Genomic DNA, 20,116 nt, shown 5'->3' on the forward strand with positions numbered 1-20,116 from the left:
AGCAGCAGTAGCCTCAACTAGATCATCCCAGCCAGGACTTTGTTAAGCCAGACCTTAGAAACCTCCATAGATGGAGCTTCCACCACCTCTCTGGGTATGCTATTCCATTGCTTTACTGGATAGGCACCTGGCTGGGGTCTTATGACCCCTCCTACCCCCAGTGCTCCTTCCTGCCCATGGCAGGGGGTCGGACTAGATGATCTGTCTAGGTCCCTTCCGACTCATTGATTCTATGATACCCTCCTAGTGAGAAAATTCTTCCTAATATCTAAACTAAACTTGTCTTGCTGCAACTTGACACTGTTGCTCCTTGTTCTGCCAAGGTGGCTGGATTGGTACAGGGTGGTTTGGCTGGGGCTGATCCTGCCTCAGGCAGGGCGTTGGAGTAGATGCCCTCTCAAAGGTCCTCCCTGCCCAACTGCTCTATGATTCTATGCTCTGATTCAAAGATTACCCAATTTGCTCCACAACTGCCCGCCTTTTCAGAGGGGGACCTTTTCTGAGAGCACGGAAGCCTATGCATCCCAATGAGTCAAACTACCATAAAAGAACAGCCCCTTCCAGCCCAACATCTTTCCAATTTTACGATAATGCATATAAACATCTGATGCATAATACTTTAATTCATCCCACTTTACCTAATCTAATCCTCTACAAGATTTAAATTACCCACCACAGATATTGCACTTGCATAAAAGGGAGTAACGCCCACCACTCCAACCGTGTTTCCCTCTTTTTCAGGGTTCATTCACACAAGGAAAAACCAAAAGGGAACACAAACCACAGGGAACAGCAACGTCAGCTCATGTCTAAGGTGCCTGGAAGGGCAACAACTGCTCTGCAATTTCCCTCCCACCAGCTTCACTTTCAATGAACTGATACCCCGCAGAACCTCCCCTAAAAGTTCATCCCTCGGCAGAGAAGGAACTTGGGAAAATTTCAGCCTGAACACTTAACATTGGGCAGAGGGAGAGGAATGAAAAAAGAGGGATGAGAATGGAACAGGTTATACAACCTGAAATCACTGCTACTCTCAGAGTTTGGTCCTTTTCTGGTGGCCAGAGCTGGCATTGCAAGCAAATACCCACCCCCCCGCCCCATGGCCAGGCTGCATAGGATCCTCTATGGAGGGGAAGCTATAGGGGATTACATTGGAATTGCTGCCCCCAGTAGCCAGAGACCACATCCCAGACAGGGTGCTACTCTGATGGCTAGGAAGGGGCACTGCATGGATGCAGGTGGCTGGAGTGCTGCCCCCAGTGCTCAGAGCTGGTATTGCAGGTGCCTGGGTGTGCTGCTGCCCTCCTCCAGGGGCCAGAAAGGGCACTGCATACCCTGGGGAGGGGGATGGAAATTAGGGGGCGGCCCCATTAATGCAGGGGTCAGGGCTGTACGACTCTGGAGGAAGTGGGGGAGTAAAAGGTTCATATACCATTAGAGGAGAAAAGAGAGGGGGACCCCACATTTTAAAGCTTGCCCCTTGCCCTTATAAAATAAATATTGGAGTAAAAAAAAAATATATATATATATATACACACATATATATACATATATATATATACACACACACACACCAGGAGATAGAAACCTTGGAAAAGCAAGTAAGTGCTGGGAACCACCCCTGTGGGTGTGGGGAAGTCCAGATGCAACTGACAGCAACCACCTCCTCCTAGGGAGGCATGTACTTGCAGGAGAGTCCATTCAGGGAGGCACAATTGTGGGGTGGGGGCCAGTTCTGGGGGCCAGGGTGGCAGTCACACCAGGCACAGCAGGCCAGTGGCCCATGCTTCCAGCTGCATGGTACCAAGGGAGGGCAAAGGTGTTGCTGTTGGCTTCCTCACAGGCTGGAGGCTTCTGTCTCGCTGTCCACTTTCTTCTTCTGTCTTTCCATCACAGCTTCCAACTCAGAGATCTTCCTGGAGTCCTGGCAGGGCAAAGAGTTGGGGTGGAACCCAGATGTCCGGGCTCCCAGCCCAGCCTACCCTCACCCACTAGACCCTGCTCCCCTCCCAGAGCTGGGATGGAACCCCAGAGTCCTGGCTCCCCACTTCCCATGCTAACCCCCGACCTCACTCCTCTCCCAGCGCTGGGATAGAACCCAGAAGCCCTGGCTCTCAGCTCCCTGGGACCCAAGAGGGGCTAATACCTCCAACATGGCATGGTGCACGGTGACCTGGCTGTAGACTCTGGCTCCTTCCTCGGGGCTCACAGCCTTGAACTCATTTTTGTGCAGGGAGAAGAGCTGTGAACCATTCAGCACCCCCAGGGCACTCACCGTCCTGGGCAGGGGAAGGAAGCACTCATAATCAGCTGCCCCATGGAGCCCCCTCAATCAGCCCACTCCCCCCATCCAAATCCCCTGGCTGGGGGCTTCCCTGCAGCAGTGCCTTGGCCAGAGGAGCCCAGCATCATAAGCTTCCCCCCAGCAGTGCCCCAGGCAGGGGAACCCTCCTTCAATGATACCAATAGTGCCCCCAGCAGGGGAGAGGAAACACAAATGCCTCAAGCTTCTTCACAGCAGCGCCCCCAGCCATGCTGTGGGTGGGAACTGGGGGAAAACACAGCTTTGTACAGTGGCCCCCCTCCACAGTCACATGACCAGTGAGCACAGACTCAGCCTTTCTAGGCATTGGTCCAATCGCTATGGCATCGGTTTCCTTCTCCCCACCCAACCAATCGTATTTGACAGGAATCCCAAACCAAGGCTCTGCCCAGTTGCAGCTGTCCCAGGATCCCACCAGCCAGTCACAGAGAGGGTGCCAAGGTGGCAAAGTCGATCCAATCAGGGTACACCAAGCAGTCAAGCTAGCAAATCAAACAGCTAAGAGATGCTGATGCCAGCCAATCAGAGCAGAGAACAAGTGAAACAAAATGATGGAAACCAGCCAATGAGAGAGCAGAGATGCATCAAGCCGGCCAATTATGGAGCCACATGGGCCAGGAAAGGTCAATGGTTGCTGAGCCTGAGAATGACCCATGGTGACTCACTGGGGGCTGAAGCCTTTGGCCTGCAGCCAGGCCTGGACTTGAGCCGGGTCCGAGTCGTAGCCCAGGGGCACGGAGGTGTCCGGGATCCGCGGGACGTGCAGGGGTTTGGCGGGGCCTGAGTGCCCGTTGGCCAGACGCTGCAGCAGCTCCTTATTCATGCTGTTCAGCTGGCTGAGCCAGTCTGCGGGACAGGAAGTGCTACCCACAGTGCACTGGGAGAGGCGACCCTCCTGCCCCCGCCCCTCCCTGGCCTAAAGAGGGGTGGGGTCATGCCCCGTTTTTCCCACACACAAGAAGCAGCCTCCTGGGGACAACCCGCTACTCCCCCTGCCCCAAACACAGGGGCCGGTCTTCCTGGGACCCCTCCAGCTCCCCACAGAAGGGCAGGGCTCCCTGAGGCCCCTCCCCCAGAGAGGCAGGGCATTCTTGGATCCCTCCCTCCTCTGCCCATTGGGGGAGGCTTCCTGGGGCTCCTTGCTCCCCCCCACAGAGGAGTGGGGCATTCTGGAAACCCCCCAAACAAAGGGGTGGGTTCCCTGAGGCCCCTCCCCCATCTCCTCCACAGGGGCAAGGGGCTGGTTTCCCCCGATGGGGGGGCTCTGCCCTCCCCTGCTCAGACACAGGCCAGGGCCTGGTCCCCATGCCAATACCTGCCCCCCCCCCCCACGAGGGCCCCTCACCTTTCTCACTGGGGTCCACAGCGAGTCCCTCGGTGCTGTCCCACCTGGCCTGGTGCAAGGCTGGGACCTTGGCCTTGGGAGCCAGCTGGGGAGGGGATTTCTATCCAGAAGTGGTGGGGACGATGTTGCAAAGAAGAAGCATTGGCAACCCAGAACCTCATACCAAGCCCCTAGCCCCAGCCCAGCCCAACCAGCACCCCCTGCTCACCTGGGACCTAGAGATGCCCTGGCCAGAGCTGGAGCCAGTGCTGCTGTTCCCATTGGCTGGGGCAACACCGTTGTTGTGGGTGCCAGGGAAGCCGGGTCCCAGTGCTGGAGCCAGGATGTTGTAGGGGACATAGCCCGTCTGGCCATAATGGTTCTGGACCTTCCACCACCTCTTGGAGTCTTCCAGGACCTGGGGAGGGAAAGAAATAGGCCCTGGGGACTGCTGTGAGCTTCTCCCCAGCAGTGTCCCCAGCTGCTGAGATCTTCCCCCCAACCCAGCAATGTACCCAGCTGCTGCGAGCCTCTTCTTGGCAGTGCCCCCAGCTGCTGCAAGCTTCCCCCCCAGCAGTGCCCCCAGCTAGGGTGACCATGAGGCAGGCTTACCTCCAGGAGCTCCCCCTGCAGCACTGACAGCTCGCTGCTGTTCCTGGCCACAAATTCATATGTGCAGCTCACAAACTTGCAATCTCCAGAGTGCCTGTGGCTGGGGAAAAGCAAAGGAAAATATGGGTAAAAGGGGGCCCAGGACACCTGGGTTTCCTGCCTGTCTCCAAGAGGGGAGTGGGACCTGGTGGGTTACAGCAGGGAAGAGGCTGGAAGCCAGGACACCTTAGGATACCTGCATGCCATCCCAGGTGGGGAAGGGGAGTGGAGGTTGTCAGGTTAGAGTTCACTGCGGGGGGAGGGCGGTCATGACACCTGGGTTCTCTCCCAGCTCAGGGGGGCAGTGGGGTCTGGAAGGACCCCATGTTCCTCCTTCCCCCCTACTGAACTGCCTGCCCCAATGTGGGCAGAGCAGGGGAGACCCCAGAAGCCGAGTGCATGCAGGGTTAGGGGGATGGGAGAGAGAACCGGGTGCCCCCCACTCCCTACCTGAGTGGAGCTGCCCCTCAGCCTCCTGCTCTGACCCGGGGGCTCGGCGAAGTGCTGGGCCCAGCCGGGGGGGCGGCGGGGCAGGGCGAGGCTCTCCTCCGGGATCCTCCTTCCTCTCCATCCCCCCATGCTTCCTCAGCGCTGAGGCCTGATCTGCATCCCCCAGTCCCTGGCCGGGGCCCCATCCCCTGCACTCACCTGAGATCCCTTAACACCCTCCCTGCCTGTGCCAAGTTACCACTGCCCCTTCCAAACTCACCCTAATTGGCTCCCTTAAGAAGCCCCGCCCTCAAGCCCAAACCCCACCCATTCTTCCAGTCCTCTTACCCCCCCACCGCACCACCTCCCCCTAAGCACCCCCCACCTCCAGGCACTGACCACCCCCCCCCCTGCACCTCCAGGCTGTAAACCCCACCCACCTTACCCTAAGGACCACCCACAACTCTAGACTCCACCCACGTGTCCCTAAACCCTAGCCCCATCCAGGCTCCAAACCCCACCCCCTGTCCCTAAGACCCTGCCCCCACCTCCATGTTCCACCCCTCACCCTCCAGCCCCCCCTCTGTCTACCAGAAGCCCCCATCTCTTCCTCTGCCTCCCGGTTGCCCTCACCACCGAACCCACCTGCCCCCAGAACAAAGGGAAATACACGCACACACAGAGAAAAGGCATCTTTAGGGCTCCTGGGCTCTGAACCCAGCGCTTTTCCCCATTCCCCCTCCCCTGCCACCCCTCCCCAGCACCCGCTGTGAGCCCCCCAGTGCCTGCAGCCTATCCCCTGCCAGGGTGTGTCTGATGAGGGGCAAGGAGGGGCCTGCTGAGGGTGGTACGTACCCGTTGGCCTCGATGGAAGGTGCTGACTGCTGCAGAGGGGAGACAGGAGGAAGAGTGAGTGTGGGGTGGGGGGAATTGCATCTCCAACTGCGACCTCCCTGCCCCCAGAGGGCTCCCCTTATATCTAGGGACCCCCCTCTACCATCTCCCTTTTCTGACACCCCTCCCTTGAGCCTGTCTGCCCCCCGCCTCCTCTCCACAGTGCCCAGCAAGCCACCCCAGACACACACCTACTCTCCCCTGTCCAGTGCCACCTCTAACTGATAAGACTCATGGCCTGGGCACTATATTCACCCCCTCCCCCCAATGGCCCCTTCTGCTACCGTGGGGGCCACACACTCCCTTCTCTCCCTCTCTGCAGACCCCCAGCCCTCCCCACTCTGTGCTGAGGGCTGCTGGCTGCCTCTCCCTGCCATGATGTTGCTCCCCTGGCCTCCCTCACCTGTGCCCGGCGCTCCTCATGCCGGTGCTGTGTCTCCACAGGGTCCTCCCAGGGCTGTCCAGAGGGGTCTCGGCTTGGCGGCTCCCAACCACTCCAGAAGGCTGGGGTGTAGGTGGCAGCACGGCCCTGTGGGAAGTCCACCCTGGGGAGGGGCAAAAATGGAGCTGCGGTGAGGGGGGGGGCAGTTATACAGATTGGGATGTGGTGGGATATCACAGGCCAATGCAAGGAGACCAGGTGGGATCCTGGCAGGGTCAGGAGAGAGCAGGGGGTCCTGAAATAAACCACAGGCCACAGGACCATGGGAGAGACTGCAGAGAGATCCTAAGAGGCTGTGGGGAGGCTTGTGGGCAAAGCCAAGTAGGGAAAAACAGGAAGGGGGTGCGAATGGAAATCCTGGGGAACATCAAAGCATCAGCCGTGGGATTACGGGCATGTTCACAGGTGAAATCCAGAGACCCTGGGGAGAAAAGCAAGGAATTCTGGGTCAAAATTATAAGGAACATGGAGGGATTAGGCCTAGGATCACAGGCGAGGTCACAAAGAATCAGGGGGCAAAACTGAGGCACCCCCTGGGTAGAAGCAAGGACTGCAGGTGGAGACAGTGGGGAGATCGTGAGGGACATGGAAGGATCCTGAAGGTTCAAAGCTCGGAGAGTGAAGTCCGGGGAGGGGGTCAAACAGGAGAATAACCATGGGTGAGTGAGGAGGGTGTAAGCCCCTGGTGCTGATAAAGGATGGGGGTGCTGTAATGGGGCCAGGGGGCTCAAGGCTCTGACTCCTCTAGGCATCAGGCTTTGTCCAGGCTCTAGGTCTTGCAGCCATTGAAGTAAGGGTCTTATAGCCTTATGCAGCATATGGCAGCTGCTGGGGGTAAGGGAAGGTGAGAGGCTGAACCTCCCTGGCCTGTCCCACAGCGACCCGAGGCATAAGCCCTGCCTGGCTCACCTCTGAGGGCAAAGGATCATGGGCCAAAACATGGGACCTGAGGGAGAATTGGGGTGGAACCGAGGGGCTGTGGGTGAAAGCACAGAACCATAGGCAAAACTTAAGGAGAACTCACAGAACTGGGGACAGGTGCATCAGGGGAAACCCCAGAGGACAAGCAAACTCAGGGCCACAGCTGGGACTTAGTTCGGGGAGCTGGACCTAGCACTCCCCCCCAACCCTTCCTGCATGGCACCTCTCCATCAGGTAAGTAGGTACCGGGGCTGAGTCCAGTTCTCCCCCAGCAAATGCCACAGCTCGAGTTCCTCAGGCCTCAGGCAGCCACGCAGCAGAGTCACGGCCTCCAGGGTTAGCATGGGAGAGCGGATCTCGCTGGCAAAGAGTGGCCCCCCCGAGGCCTCCACCACCTGGGATGGGGATGGGGAGAGACCCCAGGAGCTGTCAGTGATACGGGCCAGGTCCCAGCCCCATTCAATTCAGTCAGGGACAAAGACCCAGATCTCAAAACCACAGAGGTGCCCAGACAGCCCTCCACTCTTCCCCCTACAAACCAGCCAGGGACAGAGCCCTGCCCCCAACCCCTCCACCTGTGGGGGTCCAAGGTCCCTCCCCAGTGCCCACAGCAGCCCTCCAAGAATGGGCAGTGAGAGACACTCAGCTACACCCCTGCTCCCAGGAGCCCCTTCAACCCCCCACAATAAATGGTGAGAGACCCTGGAGTTTCAGTGCCCTCCACAACCCCTCTGTGCCTCCCCCAGAGATACACACCCTGCAGCTCCACTCTGCCAGCCCCCACCTACTCCCCTCTGCAACTGGCTCCCAAGTTCCCTCTAAAATGGCTCCCCACTATCCCTATAGCCCCCTCCTCCTATCCCTATAGACCACCTCCATGCTGGTATCACCACCCCCACCACTACCCTTCACAGCCCCTGCCCCTCCAAACTCACCCCCGGCCTAGCACCACCCCAGGCTAATGCAAGGACTTGTCTTTGTGCACCCAACTCACCGTCCTCAGGGGCCCAAAGAGGAAATGGACAAGCTCCTCTGAGCTGGGGTTCATGATGTCTGAACGCAGTCTTGCCTGTGGGGTGGGGAGGGGACCCCAACTCAGTATCAATAAACCTCTCCAGTTCCAGCTGGGGGAAAGGAGAGGGAAGGACGCCCATGTTCTCTCTCCAGCTCTCGGAGGGGAGTGGGATCTGGTGGGTTAGGGCAGGGGAACAGCAAACCAAGATACCTGGGTCCTAGTCCCAGCCTGGAGTGGGGCATGGGGGAAAATGGGGAGCCAGGATGCCTGGGTTCTAGCGGAGGCTGGGAGAGACTTAAACCTTTGGGGGAGGGGTTCCCATTGGTGTGATCCCCCACTGGTGTGACCCCACACTCACCAGCAGGCTGAAGGAATACTTCATCTTGGCCAGGACATCTGCAAACTCCTCCAGGGAGGGGGGGCGTGCCCGGAGGGTCAGAAGCCCCTCTACATGGGGAGGAAATGGTTAAACACTCCATTGGGAGGACAGGATGCAGTCAGGGGCTGGTGGGGGCAGTCATGGGGGCATCCCAGAGGGGGGTCCCTAGTAGGGTGAGGAGTGAAGGGGGAGCACATGGGTCAGTTGGGGGATAGAGGTAGTGTTCACAAAGCAGGAGAGGGGGACTTAGGGCATCCACAGGGCAGGAAGACTGCAGCTCGGAGAACAATGTCCCCCGTCATCCTCTCCCCACACAAATCAGCAGCACCCCACCAGTGTAGGGGAGTCTGCAGTGCGGGCCATGAAGTGCCCACAGGGAGGTGGGGAGCGTTCTCAGTAGTGCCCCTTTTGCACAGGGGGCTTCCCATGTGGGGCAGTACAGGTGGGGAGGGGCTGAGGATGGGGAGAAAGGCAGGTCGTGTTCACCCCCCGGCTGCTGGCGGTGCTGCCCCCGGGGTGAGCGCCGGCGCTGATTCAGGATCCGAAAGGCCTCAGCTGATTTCTGCAGCTTGGCCATGAAAGACTCGATATCATCAAAGACCCGGTTCAACAGCTCCTACAGGAGTGGGGAGGTTGTGAGCCCATGGCTCGCTCAGGGGCAGCTGCCAGCGCAAACCAGCATGCAAAGTCCCTCAGGTATGCACAGGGCCCCTCATGTGCCACGTGTTGTGTGCCCCCTCCCCTTCATTTGCCCCCACCCACCCAGGCCCATCAGAACTCACCATGTCCTGCTCAGCCCGCAGAAAGGCCAGACGGGAGGGCTCAGAGGAGTCGGCTGATGGCAGAAAGTGCAGGAAGTCAGGACACCTGGGTTCTCTCCCATAGGGGTGGCTGGGAGAGGGTTGGGGTCTGCTGTGTTACAGCTGGGGGGAGGGAATAGGCCAGGATGCCTGGGTTCTCTCTCTGGTGGGGTAGAGCAGGGATGGGGGGATGCTTGGGTTCTATATTGGCTCTGGAAGGGGACTGGGGTTAGTGGCTTACAAGTTGGGGGCTGCAAGCCAGGATGCCTGGGTTCTCTCCGAGCACTGTGAGGGGTCTGGTGGGATGGGGAGTTGGTGGGGAGGGAAAGGGGAAGGTCAGCAGCCAGGACACTTGGGTTCTATACTGGTTCTGGAAGGGGACTGGGGTTAGTGGCTTTGAGTGGGGGAGGGGATTCTCCCCTTCAGTTCTGGGAGAGCAGCGGGGTCTGGTGAGGTAAAGCGGGGAGGGCTGGGAGTCAGGGCACCTGAGTTCTCCCCTGTTCTGGGAGAGGAGGAGAGTCTGGGAGTTACGGAAGGGGGAGCGGAGAGCCAGAATGCCGGGGCTCTTTCCCCTCACCTGCTCCTCTTAGGCTGTCCTGCAGGGACAGGGCTGCTGAGGGGGTAATCATCACCTTCCTGGGGCCAGGCGGGTGGGGGCTGCGAGCCGCCTGCTGCTGCCTCATCTCTTCCTGGTTGGTTCTGCAATGGGCACAAGGCATGGAGGTGACCACAGGAGACACACCAGTGCCTGCTAGACCCCACCTTCATGGCCTTGTGCCTAAACGCACCTCTCTTCCCTCAAGGCCCCCCCCAACTCTTCCTCCCCACCCCACATCCCCTCTGTTCCCCTATACCCTTCCCTGAAGACCCCCAGTCCCCTATGCCCTGGAGACACCCCAGCCCCCAAGAAAGATCCCCATCTCCCCCCTCCCAACTTTGAGGAACCCTCTGCCCCGCACCCCACAAAGGGAACACAGGGCTCCCCTTCTACCCTCAGAGCCCACCCCACAGTCATTCTCCAGCCAGAGTCTCTCAGATGCCAGGGTCCCACCTGAGCACCTCTTTCCTCCGAGTGTTACCCCCTGATTTGAAGTCCATCAGGGCACTGTTGATGTCCTCTTGAAGGAGCTCTGCCTGGAGGGGTAGAGAGACCAGGCTATGTAGGAAATGGGGCTGATTTGGAGAGGTGGGGTGGGAGGGAGATGGTCCACTGTGGTCCCATGTTGTTCGTGTATCAGCAGCCACTCCTGTGGGCAGGCCACTGTTGACCGGATCAGACCCTCCGGCCTGTGGCCATCTGTTACCCAGCATGCCATGGGGCAACAGGCCTGCTTGGGACAAAGCTGGAAGAAACATGGCAGCATTTTCCTCTAGGGACGAACAACCAGTAGGTGGGGTGGTCAACATCCCAAAAGAGGTGGGACTTCCTGGGATCCTGCTCTGGGCTCTGGAAGCTGATTGGCTCATGGAGTAAAAAGTCCTTCCCATTTGAAGGTGAGACTTCCTGCAATGGAAATCAAGGCTCTGGAAGATGATGGGATGGAAGTCCCAGGCACTGGAAGTTAGGACATTCTGGACCAGGAACACGTGATACTGGAAACCCATTGGTGGAGGTTGCATAGGTGCCCCATCTACAAGGGGGTGAGGTGGGGATGACTTCTTCCAATGGGAAACCAAAGCTGTGGAAGCTGACTGGCTAACCCAGTCTTGGGAAGGAGAGACTTCCTGCAATGGGCACCATATCCTAACTGGCCCATGAGGATCTGGGTCTTTCCTATCCCATTTAGCTTTGCACAGATGGTGCTGGTACCCTGGAGCATGATGGGAAAAAGGGGGTGGGGCTGTGGATGGCTCAAGGGCATTTAAAGAAGGACTTCAGAATGCAGGGGGGAGCCCAGGGGTCTGGGGAAATTCCAGCGCAGCAAAAGGAGGGGGTACACCAGTGATGTCATCTAACAGGTGGAGCCAACAGCCCTAAAAGCTGGTTAACGAGATGGTACCCCACAGGGGAGTAGGAACCCAGGCGTCTGGGTGCTCCTCACCCCAGTCTGGTCACACTGGAAGAAGTGGACGTTGGGCTTGGGCTGATGGGGCTCCTGGAAGACGAGCAACAGCAAGGAGCGGGGCCGGCCTGGAACCAGCACCGTCTCACAGCGCAGCACCCTCGCCAGGCCATAGTTCTCCAGCTCCTCCTGCGGGGGGAGGACAGTAATGCATGGGCCAGGGGGTCCCCCATAACCACCCAGGGCACCCAGAGACCGAGGGGGCTTGCCCAGAACAGCCCTTTGACCCAATGCCCCTAGAACGACCCCCCTGAAAACAGCACTCCCAAACCTGGTGCCCCCAGGACATCCCAGAGCCAGGTCCCTTGTCCCAGAGATGCCTCTTTACCCAGCGCCCCCAGAACCACCCCTTTAAACCCCCCCTGGGCACCCCAGGCCCTGGCACCTGCCTTCAGAACCACTCTCCCCAGGCTCTGCACCCCAGGGATCCCCAGACTCTGCCCTAGATCCAGCCCCCTCAGGACCTGCTCCCTCTGCCCCCCACCTCTCCCCAGTCCCCGCCCCACCCCACCCAGCCGCCACCTTGGAGTCAATGTCAGAGAGCTTGATGGTGGAGCTGGTGACCTGCAGAACCATCTCCTGGGCCCAGAGGTGGCCCTGGGTGTCCATCTCCCCCAGCTTCCGCACAGCATCCTCCACTGTGTGCAGGTCCTCGGCCTCCCCCAGGGAGAGAGTCACCAGGTGCTGGCAGGGGGTAGGCAGGTGGGGGTGAGCCAGATACACCCCACACCCAGCCCAGAGCCCCACACACACCTTGAGTGACAGCCAAGGCCCCCCACCCAGCTCCCCCTTGTGGCTGGATCAGTGCTTCCTAGAGAGGAAAGGCCTCATGCCCATCTCCACCCCCTGCCTAGGAACCATGCCTGTGTCTAGCACCCCCCTGAGCAGAGAAGGGGACATCCCACCCTTGAGTCAGACACTGCACTGGGGCCCTTATACCTGCCCCTCCATATCTACCCCCCCTGCTCCCCATACCCCCCTCCCACCCCATCCCTCCAAAGCCCAGGGCAGGAGGACAGGAGCCTCTCACATTGACAGTATACTGGGACACATCAGCCATGATGATGTTGGAGTACTTCTTCCTCTGTTCTGTGGGGAGAGAGAAGGTGGAGGGAATGAGACAGGGGTGAAGGGGGCAGGGGCCTGTTCCCTGCCAGGGGACACCAAGTCCAGTCCTGCAGCAGGGCAAGGCACTGGCTGTTTCAAGGGATTTCCCAGCATCCCCTGAAGGAATCAGTTTGGTGACTGGGGATTAGCTGGACACCACTCCAGTCCACACCCACCTGGGCTTTGGGTTTCTTTCATTTTCCCTTTCTGGGCAGGGGTAGGGGAAGGGGACAAAGGCCTGTGGGGCTGTTCTGAGGGAGGCGGCCAAGCAGGGAGGGCATGTAGGGCAGAGGACCCTCCTCCAGGGGAGGTGGAGGAGGACTAAGGATGATGTCTCCTATATTTCAGGTGGGGAGACCTCACAGCCAGTCTCCAACCCCACAGCCCTGCAGACACCCTGCTACTACCTCCTGGTGACCTCATAACCACCCCAAAACCCCTCTGAGACCCCGCAGCCACTGCCCAGCCCCACAGTGACCCTGCCACCACTTCCTCAGCCCTGCAAGGACACCACAAGCAGCCCCACAGCAATGCCCACCCAGCCTGAGAGAGACCTCAGACCCTACCTACAGCAGCAAAGCAACAGTGCAGAGACCCTACAATAACACACTGGGTGACCCTATAATAATGCCTGGCCATACCCAGATTCACTACCCGGCTAAGACCTCTTATGACAGTAGAGTGCAGCAGTGTGCAAGGCCCCTACAATGATGCCCCAGCTCCACAGAGACCTTATAACACACAGCGCCCCGGTACCCCCTCCTCCCTCCCCCCCCTCCTCCCAGGATGCTGGGGACTCCTCGTGTACAGTCCCTGCAGTTTGGGGACCAGTTCCTATCCTGCACCGACCCCAGCGGTCCAGCCGCCCTGAGTTAGTGCTCTCTGCAGGGTAACTGACAGCAGGCATGGGAGCAATTAAGGGCTCCAGGCAGCTGGGACCCCGATTTGGGGCATCGCAGCCCTGGAGTGAAACTCCAGCCCTTCCCAATCCTACTCTCTCCCCTTAACTGCCTTCCAGTGCCAGATCCCTGCCTTCAATACCTCCCTTGCCCCCAAAAGACCTGCCCCCCATCATCCCCAGAGGGAGGTGGCATCAGCTTACGGACTCACCGTAGATGTCCCTTGCACTCGGCTTGGGCAGCTCAAGCCCACTACAGAAGGGATCACAGAGGAAAGGGTTAAAAAAGCAGAGGCAGGGCTCTGTAGCAGGCTAGATTTAAGGGTGGGTTGGGGGAGGATTCCCTGTCCAGACCTGGGATAGCACCCAGGTGTCCTGGCTCTTCCCATCTCCCTCCCAGTCTAAACTACCAGACCCGATTCCCCTCCTGGAGCTGCAATAGCACCCAGGACTCCGGGCTGCCCACCTGCCCCTGATTTGACTGGTTTTCCATCCAGATCTGAGACAGAACCCAGGAGTCCTGGCTCCCAGCCCCAGCTGCTCTAGACTCTATTCCCCTCCCAGAGCAGGGAAACAACCCAGCAGTCCTGACCTCCAGCTCTAACCCCACCCCACCCCACTCCTCTTCCCATACTGTCCCCAAAATGAAGGCAGGGGGTGGGGGACGGGACTCACTTGTCGGGAGAGCTCATGGTGCAGGAGAGTCTGGAACTGGCATGCAAGAACCTGGGCGTGGGGTTGGGGAGAAAACCAGCTGCTACCCTGAGCTGGGACAGAACCCAGGCATCCGGGCTCCCACTGCCCTGCTCTAATCCACCAACTCTTCTTTCCCCCAAAATCGGGGCAGAACCCAGGAGTCCGGGGCTGGGTGGTTCCTCATGTTACATGACCTCTGTTTCTTAACCATGCTGCTCTGTTTGTCCAGAGTGAGAGCCGCCAGCCAAATGATAGTCCCTGAGCCCTAACTGCTGGGTTAGGGCCCCTCAGCCCCCCATCCTCTTCCTCCATGCTGCAGGAGGCTGGACCCCTAAGGGACATGATCCCTGGCCTCCAGGGTCCCCCAGGGGTAGGGGGGGTGGGGCAAGGATGGACCTCTCCTCTCTGTTCCCAAGCTATACAAAGGTAAGATCCCCCCCACACTTACCTGTTCTCACACCAACCCTATGCAGCTTAGACCTGCAACATGTCCGGGTGGGGGGACGTGGTTCCAGCCCTAGTGTCACCTGGTAACAGGTGTGCCCTGCTGCCTGGCCGGTGAGTGGCAGGCCAGGCCACACCCCCATGCATACCTGCACAGGTAGCTCTGGGCTCAGCCCTCCCCACTCCTAGCTCCTGAGCCCAGATGGAAAGAGGGTACGGGTAAATATAAACCTGACCCTAATGGTCTGGAGGGGCAGAGCCTGGCTGGTGAGTTACAGCAGGGAGCTAGGACACCTGGGTTGTCTCCCAGCTTTGGGAAGCGGAGGGGGTTGCGGGGAAGAGCCCTCAAGTCTCCATCCCTTTGGCTATACCAGGTGCACCCAGCAGAGGCGGGTTTCACAGGCCATTCCTGGCCCTGTCAAGTCATAGCATTGCATAGTACAAAAGCAGAGCTGACGCCATATTCCCCTCCAAACCCCAGAGCAAGACACTTACCTGCAGGCACAGTCACTGCTGGTCCCACCCAGCACTAAGAATGCAGCCACTTCTGGGGTGTGGCACTATGGGGCGGTTTATACAGGGACCCCTTCACCTGGCACTGGGAGGCAGCTGGCTCTGGGGTGAGGCGCAGTAGGGGAAAGACAGCAGACAGGAACAATGCTTGATACTGATGGGGAAAACAAGCAGGGATTGTGGGGAGGGGGGCTGTTAGGAGACATGGGGAGCAGGGGACACAGCCTGGAGATCAGGGTTTGCAGTTCTGGTGCTAAAGGGCTTTGCAGGCAGCATCATGCTGTGCTCCTCCACCTCTCCCTGAAGCACAGCACCCCACAACCCACACATTGGGGTGCCCTCACTCTTCTCACTGCTGCAGGAAGACAGTGACCCAGTGTATCCAACTAGGGCCAGGTCTGGCTTGGCCTGGATCAAACTCACAAGAAGCCAGACTCAGGTGGGAACAAGGAAGTGAACCAGAGCATCCAGCAAAGCCCAGACAGAGCCAGGTCCAGCCCTTGGTAGACTGAAGTAGCTCCTAATGGTTAGAGGCAGGAGGGAGGCCTAAGAGGCAAAACTACTCAGTTCTACCCCAGTTCTGGAAGTGGGGGGTCTAGTGGATTATAGCAGGGTTTGAGTTGTTGCAGCTGTGGGAGGGGCAGGTGGGAAACAGGACTCCTGGGTCCCATACCTGACCTTTTGTTCCTCTTCCCCTGGGAGGGGTGGAGGGTGCTGTGGCCCTGGTGCCGCTCCCCTCCCTGGCATGCAAACAGGCAGGCAACAGGCAGGTGTGGGACTGGGAGGGGCTGGGATCCTGGTCTGACTAGCCTGACTCAAGATTGGGCACACCCTGGCCCCTTTAACCCTTTACAATGCACTTGCAGCACTAGATCTCCCAGGCTGGGCTCTTCCCTCTCACCTTCCCCACCCAGGCCAGAGAGGACCCCACGCACCCTGCTCTGGACAATGGGGTTCAGCCAGCACTGGGGGAGGAAGGCAGGTTCTCCTCTCCCACATAACCAAAACAGCCTGACCCCTTCCCCATACCCCCCTTGGACACCTGGGTTCCACCCTCAGGCCAGGAAGGAAAGTGGGCTCTGGGGAGGTAGAGCTGGGGGGTAGCAGCAGGTGCCAGGACACCTGGGATCCAGGCCAGCTCTGAGGGGAGCGGGGTCTAGTGGGTTGGAGCTGGGGGCTGTGAACCAGGACACTTGGGTTCTATCCTAGTCCTGGGAGTCTGGTAGGATAAAGCAAGGATGGCCGGGAGCCAAGATGTCTGGATGCCACCCCAATTAGAAAAAGGGAGGGAGGTCTTCTGTGGCAGGGCCTAGGTTCTGTTCCTGCCTATCCACTCTCTGGCTCTAACACACAAGAGCCCAATGCCCAGGGGTGAGGGCAACCCCCCTCTCTGGTGCACAGGTGACCCCTGAGCTGGCCAGACCGGTAGCACAGCTCCCTCTGGGCAAGCCAGGGCTAGGTCTGAGTCACCCAGCGCCATACCTGGAGAAGAACCTTGCTTTGGGGGCACGGGCAGCACTCAGAAATGCCCCCCTGGGACTGGGTAGTACCACAGGAGTGAGGGAGAAAAGGAACTGGGGCCTCCAGCTGAGCCCAGAGGGAGCAAGGCCAGAGCAATATCCCTCTCCAGATAAACTTGAGACACCTAGCCATTAGAGCATAGGGGATGACAGAAGCGGGAGACCAAGACTCCCTGGTACTACCCAGCTCTGGGAAGAAAGTGGGGTCTGGTGGGTTAGAGCCGTGGGGCTAGGAGCCAGGACACCCGAGTTCTCTCCCTGAGTGGCAGTTAGAGGAAGGCAGCTCTGCCTTCAGGGACATTGTTGTTTCTGCAGTGCAAACAGCTTCTGAAAGGCAAGTTTCCCCCATCATGGGAGGGGAGGGGGTCCTCTGCTGAGACTTGAGGGATGTAGGGCTGAGAGACACCTCTTGGGCCTCATCTCCTTCCCAGCTCCCCCAGCCCTGGGCTCATTGCTGGAGGAAGAAACTCTTGGACCAGGAGATTCTTCCTGCTGCAGACCCAACCTCAGTCCCTGCACCGTTATTTCTGCTCCTAACCCCACCTTTCCGATCCATCTCCTCGGGAGCAGAGATGAGGAGGTGGGGGCAGCATCCTGGGAACATTGGGCACAGAAAGGCCTGGTACTGCCTTTTGTGGGCTGCAGACCCCTTGGAAACGAAGAGGAGCACAGTCCATGGAAAAAAGAACTGAACAGGGAGTTGAGGCCACTTCAGGCCCCAGGGGATGGGGGAGGAAGCAGACAGTACTACAAGGCTCCTGGGCCTGGCAGGGCAAGGTAGAACCAGAGATGAGAGCCCTGTAGCGAAGGCAGCTTTGGGAAAGGAGGCAATAGGGCAGTGGGACAAGGCCCTGGCATGGGGGCTGCAGGCAGGGCTGATGCCACCCTGAGGAAGACACTTAGGTCACTAGTGGCTAAGCTGGATCTGGGTGGAACCAGGCAGAGAATAAGGCCCTGGTGTTGCATACAGGTACAGACTTAATCCACAGCAAGGCAGGAAGAGAACCCAGGAGTCCCAGCTCCAATACCCCACTCCTCCCCACTCTAACCCTTCTTACCCCACTCCTCTCCCAAAGCCAGGGGCAGAACCCAGGAGATCTGGGCTCCATCACCCCTATGGGCTCCATCACCCCTACTGTAACCCACCAGACCCAACTCCCACCCACTGTCCAAAGCTAGGGCCAGAGCCTACAAATCCTGCCTCCAGCCCCATACTCCAGCCCCCCACAGCTTACCTTGCTCCCACAACTGGCAGAACCCAGGAGTCCTGGCTCCCAGCCCCACCCCACTCCACCCTCTACCCTAACCCACACCCCTTTTAAAAGGGGAATCATTACTATGAGCGATTTTCTATTTATACCTGTGCTGCTCCAGCCCTGCTGCTCACCGTGCCCTTCCGACCGTAACAAAAAAAGAAAGTCAATGGACACAAATCACATTCCAGCCCTTCCCAAAGGGCGGCAGCAATTATACTTCCTGACGCAAGGGTACACAACAAAACTGCTCCAACTTTAACCCTGCTCCAACCAGCACTTACCTCCTGCCTTAACACACCCTCAGATTTTTCCCAGGGTTTTTACACACCTCCTGCTGGTCCTCCATGGGACACTTGCTCTCTGAACAGTGCTGTGTTGCACATACATGCAGAGAAAAGACAGGCAAAAGTCATTTTGATTTTTTTTAACTTTTATTTTTAACATTGGCTTTTTTTTCCTCCTTTTTTTGCCCTTTTGACATTTTCCTCCCTGTGCTTTTAAAGTTTGGCAGCTAAGCTGCTAGATAAACAAATACAATATATAGAATTTCTTTTTTTTTTCTTTTTTTGTTGAAAAATAATCCTCATGCAATATTGCACACTTTCTCTGTCTGGGGAAGGGATGGGAAGGGGATCAAGTTGGATCACAAGTGAGGTTTGGCTTTTATAGAAAATACTTTCCTTTATATACAGATATGTTCATTGAAGGGGGTGAAGGAGCTGTTTCAATGGAGGAAGGTGGCAGTGGGACAACAGGTTACATGGCAAGGAATTTCATGGAGGCGCCACTGTAAACGGTGAGCAGAGAGGCTGCTGGGAAGGGAGGAGTGCATGGCACCGGGTGCTGGGGAAGTGCTTTGCAGTGGGTGGGTTGCATAGCATGGAATATTTGGGGAGGGGATTTGTGGGGGGAGGGGTGCAGCCAGGATTGGTGGCCAAATTGACATGATTTGGCTTGTGGGGGGTGGTGCATAGTGCCCTCATATTAAGAAAAGTATGTGCACCACCCCCTTTTATTTTGGAATGGTCCTTGCCCAGTAGGCCCTTTGCTGTGTGGCACATGGGCTATCTGTGGCACTTAGAGAGAGGGAAGCTATGGTCTGTGCCCAGCCCCCACCGTCCTTTGAAGTCAGGAGAGTGGGGGGGGAATCTGAAAGTCCCTGGACAGCAGAGTTTCCCCCACCCCCCACTTGGGCTCATAGAAGATGGGATTTCGGCTAAGCCAAGAATCTGGACCAGTTCTGCTGGGGAACTGGAGCAGGTGGAGTGGGGGACTAAGCTGCTGGCAGCAGGGAAGTGAGTAGGTCAAAGCCAGTCCTGCGCATGCCCCCCCCCACACTTTTTTTTTGGGGGGGGGGGTCATGTGATTGTTTGGTCCCAGGGGATGCTGCCCCACTTCCACCACAGCGTGGCACTAACCTGGGATCCCCACACTCATTGCCCAGACCATGGGGACATGCACAGGCCCTTTCAGGAAGAAACTAGGAATCTTCCCCCATGCCCCTTTTTGACACCTCAAAGAAGCTAGGGCAAAGTGGGGCACCAGCTCCCCCCACCTCAAGGTACAGCTCCAAGGCTGCTGGGAAAAAAAGCCATATCCCCTTTGATACCTCAAAGGAGATGGGGCCAGGACAGGACATGAATCCTCCACCCCCCACAAAGTACAGCAGAGGCTGCTGGGAGTAGTGTAGTAAACCCACCCCTGTTGGGCTCCATCAAGCTGCAGGGGGCAGAGCCAAGCAGGAACAGATCCCAGTGAGATGCCCCCCCAGCATCCAGGGAGCCCCCTAATACCCAGTCCCCTAACACTGTATTCGCCCCCACCCCTAACATTGCCACAGGACCTCCCAGCTGCCTTGCTCTCTACCTTACCCAAATTTTTTCTCAGCCCACCTTCACCCTCCTCTTCCTTACCTCCCACCCCTAGCACCATCAAATCCCCACCTTGCCCCACTAGCACCTACCAACAGCACCCCCAGCTTGGCTCCTATTTTCCCTGCCTAGCCTGTGGCTATTCCCCAACAACAGAGATCCAAAGTTGGCATGACTTCAATCCTGCCGGACGCAAGCTTGGCTCCGGTGGCAGTAGTTTTCACGGCTCCTTTACACCAACAAAGACCTCTTCCCGCCTTGCAGCCCACAAGCAAAATGTCCATTACTAAGGAAGAGGTAAAGGGGTGGTGCCACCCACAGAGACGCTGGAGGGGGTACCCCTCTCACAAACATAGGATGAGAGGGGGCAGGGTAGCAGAGCTGGTGCCGGCTCCTGAAAGCTAAAAACAATCAGCTTCACTTAAACGAAGAGCAGGAACAAAGGTAAAGAGCCACAGGATAAATAAAGGGGTGGTATCCAAACAGCAGGTCTAGTTCTGTTGGGAGTCTGTGGCAGGGGTCCCCCCTCCACTACCCCAAATGGAAGATTTTGGGAGAGTTTCTCAGCAA

The 20,116-nt window shown here is 58.1% G+C and overlaps 1 protein-coding gene across 4 annotated transcripts; it reads right to left on the bottom strand.

The window, feature by feature from the left end:
• Positions 1 to 605: 605 nt before the first annotated feature.
• Positions 606 to 19,987, bottom strand: EPS8L1 (EPS8 signaling adaptor L1). 4 transcript variants are annotated; one of them, XM_090046877.1, is made up of 22 exons: positions 17,780 to 19,987; positions 14,882 to 15,053; positions 13,922 to 13,972; positions 13,459 to 13,499; positions 12,272 to 12,330; positions 11,764 to 11,925; positions 11,221 to 11,370; positions 10,230 to 10,312; positions 9,756 to 9,877; positions 9,161 to 9,213; positions 8,865 to 8,994; positions 8,358 to 8,446; positions 7,979 to 8,053; positions 7,231 to 7,379; positions 6,025 to 6,166; positions 5,583 to 5,611; positions 4,260 to 4,359; positions 3,877 to 4,065; positions 3,669 to 3,768; positions 2,989 to 3,169; positions 2,147 to 2,279; positions 606 to 1,924 (listed from the first exon to the last, which is right to left on the bottom strand). In XM_090046877.1, exons 3-22 carry the CDS (start codon positions 13,936 to 13,938, stop codon positions 1,838 to 1,840), a joined length of 2,091 nt encoding a protein of 696 aa, XP_089903003.1. In that variant the 5' UTR covers positions 13,939 to 13,972; positions 14,882 to 15,053; positions 17,780 to 19,987; the 3' UTR covers positions 606 to 1,837. The 4 variants fall into 4 exon arrangements, with proteins under 4 accessions (XP_089903003.1, XP_089903004.1, XP_089903000.1 ...); XM_090046878.1 differs by having other exon boundaries at positions 11,806 to 11,925; positions 14,391 to 15,053; XM_090046874.1 differs by having other exon boundaries at positions 14,391 to 15,053.
• Between the last annotated feature and the right edge of the window lie 129 nt (positions 19,988 to 20,116).

The sequence above is a fragment of the Crocodylus siamensis genome, chromosome 5 (assembly GCF_052110815.1).
Source record: "Crocodylus siamensis isolate JL-2025a chromosome 5, ASM5211081v1, whole genome shotgun sequence".
Taxonomy (NCBI): Eukaryota; Metazoa; Chordata; order Crocodylia; family Crocodylidae; genus Crocodylus; species Crocodylus siamensis.

Bases quoted from the DNA above. Each gene is read 5' to 3' on its own strand.
- EPS8L1 (XM_090046877.1), bottom strand. The intron at 10,313-11,220 runs GTGAGGAGCACC...CTACCCCTCCAG, and splicing joins TCCAGTGTGACCAGACTGGG to GCAGAGCTCCTTCAAGAGGA. The intron at 4,360-5,582 runs GTACGTACCACC...GCTTTTCCCCAG, and splicing joins CCTTCCATCGAGGCCAACGG to CCACAGGCACTCTGGAGATT.